At 40.3% G+C, this 10,658-nt stretch overlaps 2 protein-coding genes across 4 annotated transcripts; one reads left to right on the top strand and one right to left on the bottom strand.

Moving 5' to 3' along the window:
• Positions 1-929: 929 nt before the first annotated feature.
• Positions 930-6,073, top strand: LOC109159159 (probable galacturonosyltransferase 7). 3 transcript variants are annotated; one of them, XM_019307202.1, is made up of 10 exons: positions 930-1,461; positions 1,668-1,696; positions 1,803-1,859; positions 2,061-2,120; positions 2,323-2,368; positions 2,601-2,647; positions 2,745-3,037; positions 3,672-4,029; positions 4,139-4,684; positions 5,200-6,073. In XM_019307202.1, exons 1-10 carry the CDS (start codon positions 1,302-1,304, stop codon positions 5,464-5,466), a joined length of 1,863 nt encoding a protein of 620 aa, XP_019162747.1. In that variant the 5' UTR covers positions 930-1,301; the 3' UTR covers positions 5,467-6,073. The 3 variants fall into 3 exon arrangements, with proteins under 3 accessions (XP_019162747.1, XP_019162746.1, XP_019162748.1); XM_019307201.1 differs by having other exon boundaries at positions 1,668-1,699; XM_019307203.1 differs by having other exon boundaries at positions 932-1,461; positions 1,668-1,699; positions 2,732-3,037.
• Positions 6,074-6,595: 522 nt separating this feature from the next.
• On the bottom strand, positions 6,596-10,050 carry LOC109159158 (protein SCARECROW). Its single transcript, XM_019307200.1, has 2 exons — positions 8,040-10,050; positions 6,596-7,234 (listed from the first exon to the last, which is right to left on the bottom strand). The coding sequence occupies exons 1-2, from the start codon at positions 9,947-9,949 to the stop codon at positions 6,796-6,798; spliced, it is 2,349 nt and encodes a 782-aa protein (XP_019162745.1). The 5' UTR covers positions 9,950-10,050; the 3' UTR covers positions 6,596-6,795.
• Positions 10,051-10,658: the final 608 nt, after the last annotated feature.

Genomic DNA, 10,658 nt, shown 5'->3' with positions numbered 1-10,658 from the left:
TCGTAGTCCAATTACAACATATTCCAGAGGCAAGTGGCAATCGAGTAATCCAATTTTGGCAATAGGCCCATGGCACATAGCACTCCAGTAGTCCACATTATCACAGATCAGTAACCCAACATTTTTCTATTTTCCTTGGCTGAAATTTTTTTGATTATCCCAATTTTCAAAAATCTGTTTTCACATCTACGAACTGAAATACACGTTTTTTTTTTTTTTTTTGTTTATTTAAACATATAAGAACGGTGTGTTTGATGCTGTTCAAGAGGTCATCAAGATTCAGTAGGAATGAATCAGATGAATACCAGTCAAAATTAAAATGAGTGAAAATTAAGACCAATTCTAATTAAAGTCCTTGTTACTTTAATTGTTATTGTCAAGATTTTGTGTAGCGAGTGTGAATTTTATTGTAAATTAAATTGTTTTTGTCAAATTCACTAAAACACGAATCAGATCACATATCTAAATTCTAAACACAACATATCCACTCGTTCCTGCAATGTGTAGTGTGTAGTGGACTTCCCCTTGTGGACACCAAGCTCGGGGGCGATGAATCACCAGGGGCAGAAGTTTGTTGGTGTAATCTCTCATCTATATTGTCTATGACTGAAAATCGAATTTAAAACATTGTTGTTTATAAGCCAATCATCTAACCAATTTAGCGGGTAATTGTGGTATCTTCAAGTGATCTAGTCATCTAGGTGAAGTTGTTTTGGTAAGTGACCTAATTGGAACATTTGATTAACTTAGGACTTCATTTAATTTCTGTAAATAAAAAACTACTTTTATTTAATATTATTATAATATTATAATTATAATTATAATTATAATTATTAATGAGTATGCGCGCAAAATAGGATTATAATTCCGATGTTTGAATAAAAACGCCCATGTTTTCTTGAATTCAAATTCGTATCACCAAAAAGAAATAGGATAAGCTCTTGATATTACAGAGTTGAGAGCACCATAAACACGTTATAATTACAGGGGTCAGGCTCATAGATGTTACTGTCAAGTGTAAACTTGAGTATTTCACTATTTTCAATCCAATCTCAATCTCACGATCTTATATTCTTATCTCCTGATTCCGCCGGCCTACGCTCTGAAACAGCCGCCGACGCAGTGTTAGATCACTGCATTGCGGTGGCGGAGGCGGTGGCCGTCCAGTCGAGCTGGAGAGGAAGGTAGAGCGGGACTCAATTTCCGGCAGACGTCATCGCTTATCGCCTCTTCATTACGTTGTTGAAATATATAGAAGAGAGGAAATTGAGTAGGAGTAGAGTGACAGTGCTAAGGCGGAGATGAAGGGCGGGGCTGTTGGAGGTCAGTCTAATGCTGTTCCGGTGGTTAAGAAGCGATGGAAAGGTCTGGTGATTGCGGTGTTAAGTCTTGTGTTACTTTCGATGCTGGTTCCCGTCGTCTTCTTGCTTGGCCAGAACAATAGTTTCCAGTCTTCCTCAGGTAAGATGCGGAATCGCTCACTCTCTCTCCTCTCCTTTGGATAATAGATCTCAATTCTCTGCTTTAAGCTTGCTGGATTCAGAGCTACGCAATTGTCTTGCCTCAACCGAGCAAAATGGAAAAAGAGGAAATTCTAGTTTTCAATTCGAGTGTTGCTAAACGGAGTTAGGTTATCTTTAATGATTTTTCTGTTTGATATTTTGCAGGACTTGCGTCTGAACATCAAAGTTCTTCTTCTGTAAGTATTTATATTATTCTGAATATGCATGTCTTGTTGTGAGCTATTTGTTCTGAATTGTATCCTTTTTGTTTCCTGGCGATTACCATCCTGATTTTATCAGAATGTGGCTAGAGTTAATGGTCAAAATGAGGATCTCTTGACTGGGGAACAATTGGAGGTAAATACATTTTGGCAATTTTGTCTTCATCGTCAGCCCTTTTTAATTACCAGGGGTAGTAACATTAGTTGCACAGCTGATAATGTTATATCTCATTGTTAGTAATATATATGTATTTACTTGTGCTTGTGAATGGACTACAGTGCTATAGTTGTCAGCATGTTCATAATCCCATCTTGTTCTTTGTGTATTGTTTTGCAGGGTGATAAATCAAGGCATGTAGATGATATTACAAGAAGCGTGGGACCAACTTTTCCAAAGGTTTTTTTCATACTGTTTTGCTTGTTAAGACTAAGTTCTTTTCTGTAAGCTTATTGAATACAACATAGACACAGAGTCCTGTTCAAAGTAACTATTATGAGCTACGGTTACAGGAGGGCTTTGTTTATTAATGTTTTGTTTTTAGGTTTTAATCTTCAGCTTTTGAGTTGACCTTGTATGTGGTTCCATATATCTTTTCCAGGATTTTCAGAAGAACATTGACAAGGAAACTAAGAATGAGACTAAAGGTATGCAAATGTCTCTTACTTTGTTATGTATGTGTTTGTCCAACCCCAACTGCCTACATATTAGCTTTTTTTTTTTTTTTTCTCTAATTGAAATTGCTTCTTTTATAGCTTCCCTAGTCTTTTTCCTCTCTCTTTAGTCCATACCCTTCAGAACTATGCTGACTGGACTTTGGAGTGTATAGATTTGTCCTCTTTTAATTAATATTGTTTCTCTTCTCTAATTATTCATTAGGTTCTCCATTGCCAGTTGGAATGCCTAAAGAACTGCCAAAAGCAAATGTATGTATTTATTGGAGTTACTGCCTTAGTCTTAGTCTTACATTCTGTCTGAATCCTTGCAATGGATGAATTATTATAATATAGATATGTGTTGCAGAGCATAAAAGTTGGCAATATGGATTCTGCTGACAAAATAGAAGCTGAGATGAGTTCTAATATGTGTGATTTAAAATTTGGGAGCTACTGCACATGGCATCGAGAGCATACAGAGCAAGTGAATGATTTCTTTGTGAGAAAAATGAAGAACCTATTGTTTGAGGCTCGGGCTTATTATCCCAGTATTGCGAAGCTTCCAGCTTTTAGAAAGTTATCAGATGACATGAAGAAACATATTCAGGACTTTGAGCATCTGCTTAACCTCGCAACAACAGATAATGATCTCCCCCCTCGGTATGTTCAGATTTTATTTCTAAATGTACATGCTCCATAATGGTTATATTGCATTCACAAGGATTGAAATAATGTGGCATGCTTTCATTTTCTTTTGAGAAGGATGCTGTTTTTGGATATGTTATTGTGCTAACTGGATATTTAGCACATATCTAGTTTATTACACTTATCTAGGACAAGCTGTGTTACTTTCTTTTTGAATTTAGCTTTCACATAAATGGGGTGCAATATTTTAAGAAAGCCAAGAGAATAGGAGGAAAAAGAAGCAGCATGAGGAATTACATATTTTATTTGGGACAGGACAAATGTCATCAGTTAGGATCTTTTACCCCTTTCATTATAGACAAGAAAGGGACACGTATAACATGCTCTGTGATCAGTTCATTTTCATTGATTTTATCTACCCAAATAGGCATTCTACCAGTAATTTGAAGAATCAATCATGAATAGGAAGTATCTATTTTTGGACTATGGTGTTTTCCTTCTGAAGAATAACATGAGAAACTAGTCAAACTACATAGATCATTCATTAGCTTTTAATCATGTATCCTTTTTGTACATGATATTCATGTGATAATCATGACTGAATAGTGTAGATTGCCACAATACTCAATGTCTGTCTGTGTTTTACCAGGATTCGAAAAAAGCTAAAGGGGATGAAAGCTGTGATTGCAAGTGCCAAGGCCTGTCCTGTGGATTGTAATAATGTTGACATAAAATTTAGACAGTTGGTTGATCTGACTGAAGATGAACCTAGTTTCCTTACAAGACAGGGGGCTCTTCTCTACCAAATTGCAGTCCAAACCATGCCTAAGAGCCTCCACTGTCTATCAATGCGACTAACTGTAGAATATTTTAGATCCCCTCTGCCCAGTGAGAAGCTTTCACTGATAGCGAGGCATTTGGATCCAGATTTAAAGCATTTTGTTATATTCTCCAAGAATGTACTTGCATCATCGGCTGTAATAAACTCTACAGTTGTGCATGCAAAAGTATGATAATTCGCTTGCTCTCTCTCCCCCTCTCTTGTGTTACAGAAATAATGTGTCCATACTGACAATTCCACTGGCTTTGCTAATTGGATTTCTTGTGTATATTCAGGAGAGTGAGAATCAAGTATTTCATGTGCTGACAGATAGGGAGAATTACTTTGCCATGAAATTGTGGTTCTTCAGAAACAAGTACAAGGAAGCCACTGTCCAGGTTTTGAATATTGAAGATCTTCATTTGGATGACAAAACCAAGTCTGCTCCATTGCATCTCTCACTGCCTGAGGAGTATTCTATTTTCTTTCATAATGTTGATAAATCATCTATGACTCCAATGAGAACAGAGCACTTATCTGTGTTTTCACAGTCTCACTTTCTCCTTCCCAAGATATTTAATTCTTTGAAGAAAGTAGTAGTTTTGGATGATGACATTATTGTCCAAAGAGACTTGTCAGACTTGTGGAGCATTAATTTGGACGGAAAAGTGATTGGTGCTGTACAGCATTGCTCAGTTAAGTTGGTTCACCTGAAAAACTTTTTGACAGATAAGAGTTTTGATGAAAAATCATGTGCTTGGATGTCTGGATTAAATGTCGTTGATCTAGTCAGGTGGCGGGAGCAAGACCTTTCAGGAAAGTTTGAAAGGCTGGTACAAGAGGTTAGTAGCAAATTGTTCTGCTAGCTTTAATTATTATTCTTATGTTTTTTCTAGCAATGCCTTAGTTTGTGGAATGGCACAACTATGTGTTTTTCTGAGCTGTAACCAAATTATGTGAACTAAAATACCTTTTAGTACTTCCACAAGAAGTCACAGTGAATTAGCAAATAGTTCACTGTTTCCCCCCCTAGCATGCAGTGCTGGCATCAAATAGCAAATTGATTCTCTTCCTCGAATTATACTAGTGAGATAGTCTCTATTGCTTCCTAAACAAACTTGGGAACATTTTAGCTTTCTGCAACCTTCTGAACCTGCTTTGATGAGAAAATAATAGATGAATGTGGAGATAAATGTGTAACTATGACCAATTTTTTTGTGGTATGGGTTCAAATTTTTATGTATTCATAGTTCAGTTACCAGTTGCTAATGCTAGAGCTTAATTTACATAAACTGTTTCTCTTAAAAGAAGTTTAAGATTTACTAATGTTTCCGTCTCTATTCAATGGGTTTAACAGTTGGGGACAAAAGAGGCTGTGACTCTGCGGGCCTTCTTGCTAACCTTTCAAGGCGAAGTTTATGCTCTTGATGAGAACTGGGTACTATCTGGACTGGGTTATAACTTTAGTCTGGGTACAGAAGCTGTGAAGAACGCAAGGGTTTTGCATTATAATGGTGACATGAAACCATGGCTTGATTTGGCCATCCATGATTACGCAGATTTTTGGAGCAACTATATAAACACGGAAGATCAATTGCTAAGCAATTGCAATGTGAATTATTAGAGTTAAAGTTAGATTCAAGGTATTTTGCAGGGATCACAAGGTTACACAAATTTCCCTCTGGTGGATGCCGATAGAATCATTCCAAGCTCAGAGGACTTGGCTCCTGGTACTAGGATTACAAATTCAAAGATCGTGTTTCTATCATTCAATCTCCTGCCCGTCAAGCCAAGAGGGAGTGCATTCGTTTGTGGCAGAGGTGGACATAGAGAACTTTGACAGACAACAGGGCATTACCTCTGCGCTTTCTGCCTCGAGACTGGACCACAGAAATATGAATTCTGGTGTGTACAAAAAAGCCATGTGACTATTCTTTCAACTGTGGGAACTTTATATTTGTTTATATTTTTACGTTTGCTTCCTGGAGACTTCAATATATTCGTAAGAGCAGATGGTTCAAGTCCAAATCTCTGAATCGGCAAAACACGCATTGAACCTCCTGTCTTGTGGATTATCATTGCATAGACATTTTGTTTCTTATTCATTGTTAAATAGCGTTTGCTTCTCTAACAGTTAGCAGATTTAAATTTTCCAATTTTTTTCTTTTAGATTACAAAATATGTAATATATATATGAAATATTTAATCATAGTTTTCTTTCCCACTTTGAAGTCTCTTTTTGGGATTGTGTATATTTACAGATCCAAAAAAAGTTGGAAGGCTTTATGCACAAAGCGGTGTGTTTGTTGTACTTCCTTCTTTGGTTGCCTTTTACCTTTTTAAGATTCCAAGTTAAACACTTTCTACCAAAGAGGAAACAGATTACTAAGCTCTACTTCCCAAACTTTTCTTTATGGAAGAAAGTAACAATTTTCTTACTTGAAATACTTCTTTATTTTCCTTTTATTTTTTCTATTTTCCCTTTTGTGATCTTCAACTTAGACCCATATATGATATATTAACTCATTAGAATAGATAATTTCTAGTTTTGCATTTTCTAATTATTGTGTTTTATTTGCTTTTTTTTTTTTGTTCTTAATTAAAAGTTTATTAGATTTGATTGTTTATTATTTAAATTGTATCACTTTTAGTCTTAAAAATGTGGTACGAAGATTGGAAGTGTCAAAAGTGGTGTATATATATTCCATAAGTGAGAATCAAATCTGAACTCAAGCCAATAATAATTATTCAAAAAAAAAAAAAAGGCAATTCGTTTTTTTTTTCTTTTACTAAAATTTAACTTGGTACATAATTTTACTACTGCAAGCAATTTTGTCAAAAACATGTCTCCAACGGTATAAAGAGAGAAGATCAAAATATTACACATAGTAAGTAAAACTAAAAAATAAATAAAAAATATAAAAGCGGTTAAAATAGTGATTTATTATGAATTTTATTGTGCAAGGGGAGGTGGCCTCCATGCAGAAGCAGTAAGCAAGCAGAGATCCTTCCAACCAAGCTTGAGGGCGCCGTTGTCCTCCGCCAAGGTGTACCCGTCGGAGTGGAACATTCCGAGCAGGAGCGTGGCCTGAGCCGCCGCATTTCCGGCCAAAGACACGCCCCGGAACCCCGACTGCTGAAACTTCTCCCTCCAGTTGTTGAACTTCACCTCGCCGCTCCGCGACGGCCCCCCCACCGCCAGCACGTTCCGAATCTCCCTGGACAGTAGCTGCTGCTCCACCGCGTGCCGCTCCTCGCTCTCCTCGCCGTAGCACGCCCCCAGCGAGTCGAACAGCGCCGAGTAGTAGTGTATGGCCTCCACAAATCGCCCCAGAAACGATCCTGCATGGCTCAGGTCTTGCTCCACTACTGTCACCACTTTTGGAGCCAATCTGAATTGAAATCCATCCATCACGCCATTATATGTCAAAATTTTATTGGTAAAAATAATAATAACATACTACTCACCGAGAGTAGATGTGTCAATAACCTTCTGATCTAGTGACAAAAAATGACTCTCTCAAATGGGATATAATGGGTTTGAGTAAGTATATATGAACAGATATTATATTGTAACAGAGTAGTAATACAAAAAAAAAAAAAAAAAAAACCCTAAAAACTAGCAAACAAACCATAATCGCAACCAAACATAGGAGAAAATCTGCAGCAAGGAATCGCAACAATCTGCATCAAGTTCGTAAAGCTATTTTCGCTTTTGCCAAAGCTATCATCAATGGTCATTCTCACATTGATCAGATGTAGCCAAAAAGGTGGAAGCTATATATTCCACACTTTATTTTTCAATTTTTTGTTTCCAATAATGCTTTGTTACGTATTTGGGTTTTCATGTGACAAAAAAGATTGCACCATAATTAGTAGTCTAATAATAAAGCTTGCGTTTAAACAAGACAAAGAAATCAAGAAAATGTGAATATTCCATTTTGCTTTAATTTTACCTAGAAATGCACGCAACTGGCAAATGCAGAAAAACCCAAAAAAAATTACCATTTTAGGGTTTTAAATCAAGGGTAAATTAAGTCCCAACTTTATCCTAACACAGAATAACTGCTAACATATGATCTCATATGTTGTACTGGAATCATAATAATGTGTACGGATGGAGAGACCAAAGAAATAATATTTTTTTTTTTTGAAAAAAATAAGGTATTATAGTTATAGAAGATGGATATGATATACCTTTGCAAGAGCCAAAGGGTGTTGGTGTCGGAGCCGGTGACGTCATACAGAGAATGCTGCAACCAGTGAACGGCGACGGCCTCCCGCTTGTTGACGTTGAGGCGTTGCGGATCCAAGTTGCCGACTTTATCGGCGACGGGGAAGAATTCGAAGGGCAATCCCAGTTTCTGGGCGAAATCCGACAAGCGTTTCCCGGTGGCCTCGAGGGCTTCCATGGAGGTTCCTAGGCCGGTTAGGCGGACCAAAGGGGGCCCACCGGGTCGAGAAGCGAGGATGTGAAACAGGCCCGGCCATTGCAGGCCTTGCATGATGTCGAGGTCGATTATGTGCACTCGGTCTTCTCTCTCGAAGGCTTCTTGGATGGCTTGGTTGGCTGTGAAGTGGGAGAATTTGACGAAGGGGCTGATGCCATTGAAGACCTGGAAGGCGGAGGCCATTTTCTGGTTTAGGCTGAGAGGGAGGGCGTTGAGCGGCGCCGACGCGTAGATTCCTAAGCATGAGTTTACGAGGCGGGCGGACATGGCTTCCGAGAAATAGGCGGCGACTCGCTGCGCGGAGGTGCCGTATGGGGTTGAGAGCTCGGAGACTTGGAGGAGCATTCGGTTTGCTTCGTCTAGGTTGTCGGCGGCGACGGCTTCCGCGCATTGTAGGAGTAAGGTTAATAGATGGAGGCCTTCTTCGTCTTTCTTTTGCTGTTCCAGTTCTTCCTTTTCTCTCCTCATAATGGATTCCGTCCTAATCAACGCCGCCGCGGCGGTGTTCTCGCTCGCCGGAGGGGATTGGGACTGGGACTGAGATTCCGGTTGCTTTTCGTTATCCATTCTCCCGGGTTGTTGTTGTTGGTCCTGACGATCTGAACTCGGAACCGGAACAAACGGGAGGCTGGCGGGATTATTGTCGCGGAGCTGGTGCCTGGTGATTGCGGCGGCGGCGGCGGGAGGGAGTGTTATTTCCCAAGGAGGAGGAGTCATGGAATCCGGAAGGTGGAGGGGATGAGTAATGGCGTCTTGGCTCTGAGGTTGCAGTGTTTCCTTTCTTCTCCAATCGTCGTAAACGTTTGCCGCGAGAGGATCGGCGGCGGCGGCGGTGGTGAGAGAGCGGAGGCGGTACTCGAGGAGGGCGGCGAGGTTAGGGTTACAAGGGTGGATGATTTCTCTCACGTTCTGGATAAGCTGAGGGATCGACACGTGAGTGGAGATGTGGATTAGATCCTTAATGATGCCGTCGATCCACGCCATCGCGGTGCCGTTGTCCGCCATGCCGCCGGCGGAGGAGGAGTTAACTCCAATTGCACTACCGCTCGCCGTCACCGGGAGCGGCGCCGGCTGCAGCGCGGCGCCGGCGGCGTTTCTAGCTCTGGAAGGAGCCGGGAAGAGAGGAAGGCCGGAGAAAACACAGAGCGGAAGAGGCGGCTGCGGTTCATTCGGCGGTAACTGCTCCATGTAAGCCAAGTGTGTGGCGTCGGACGTTGACGTCACGCTCAAATTGGTGGAGGTGGGCGGTGGCGCTATCTGCATAGTGGAGTAGTTGTTGACGACGACGTGGTTCGGATGACTCACACTCACACTCAAACTATTCCCCCCACCATTATCACCCCCGGCGCCGCCGCCAAAATTAGTCCCGCAAACCCTCAAATCCCCCAGAAGCGGCGCGTTCCGCCGCAGAAACCTGCCGTGCTCGCTGATTCCCCCGCCGATCTGCAGCTCCATCTCCGACGCCGCCCTCTTCCTAACCATCTTGGCGTTATCGCAAAGCAGCGCCAGATGAGAAGAAGGAGAAGCCGAAGAAGAAGAAGAATGCAAAGGAAGGATATTGTGGTGGCTGTCGTTCAGGTGATACTCCCTACTACTGGTGGCGCCTCCGCTCACATTCGCCGCGTCGCCAACCATCGGAAATGCCTTCGCGGCCATCAACACCTTATATTCACCCACCCAGGATTGATTCTCAATCTCTCGCGATTGTCTTCGCTCTTAAATATTGAAAAACAAAACTCATCAACAATTTCTTAATTATTTTCACACCCCAAAAAAAATGCTATTTATATATAAAATTTAATTATTAAAATACTAACTAAGATCTCATATATTTGGCAGCCTACTGAAGCACACTCAATTAGGAGAGTCACTTCATGCCATTAGACCACATGTATTTGTTTTGTTTAAAATTTAAGAAATGATATGGGTTAATAACACATTTTGGGGAGATAATAATAACAATTGATAGATATATAAATGGGAAATGATATTGGTTGGGGTGTGGGATTAAAAGGGGGGAAGCTAAGGGGAGTAAGGTGACAAGAGGAAAGAGGCGGAGGGGATTTAGACAATGAGAGAGGGAAAGGGGCATTGGGATTCTGTGTGTGGGTGATATAATTTAATTGAAAATAAATTGAATATTTGGGTTAGGAGTTTTGTGATTTGAGAAGGCTTGACGTGTTGCCCGTTGGATTTATGTGAAATGAGAGTGGTTGCCAAAGAGAAAATGGCTTACAGCGGCTGGTGTTTATTACGACATAAAGTGTCCAAGTAGTTGAAAAACTGCTCGCCTTAATCCCCCTCCCATTCTTCATTATTCATTCGCCTCTCTCTTTCCTGTCTTGGATAACAATGAATTTTTTCT

This window comes from Ipomoea nil, unplaced genomic scaffold (genome assembly GCF_001879475.1).
Source record: "Ipomoea nil cultivar Tokyo-kokei standard unplaced genomic scaffold, Asagao_1.1 scaffold2826, whole genome shotgun sequence".
In the NCBI taxonomy this organism is placed as follows: domain Eukaryota; kingdom Viridiplantae; phylum Streptophyta; class Magnoliopsida; order Solanales; family Convolvulaceae; genus Ipomoea; species Ipomoea nil.
The sequence above is the reverse complement of the archived record's forward strand: the minus strand, read 5'-3'. Positions and strand labels throughout refer to the sequence as shown.

Bases quoted from the DNA above. Each gene is read 5' to 3' on its own strand.
- LOC109159159 (XM_019307201.1), top strand. From the start codon at position 1,302: ATGAAGGGCGGGGCTGTTGGAGGTCAGTCTAATGCTGTTCCGGTGGTT. The intron at 2,369-2,600 runs GTATGCAAATGT...ATTATTCATTAG, and splicing joins AACTAAGAATGAGACTAAAG to GTTCTCCATTGCCAGTTGGA. The intron at 4,685-5,199 runs GTTAGTAGCAAA...TGGGTTTAACAG, and splicing joins TTGAAAGGCTGGTACAAGAG to TTGGGGACAAAAGAGGCTGT.
- LOC109159158 (XM_019307200.1), bottom strand. From the start codon at position 9,949: ATGGCCGCGAAGGCATTTCCGATGGTTGGCGACGCGGCGAATGTGAGC. The intron at 7,235-8,039 runs GTATATCATATC...ATTTCAATTCAG, and splicing joins ACCCTTTGGCTCTTGCAAAG to ATTGGCTCCAAAAGTGGTGA.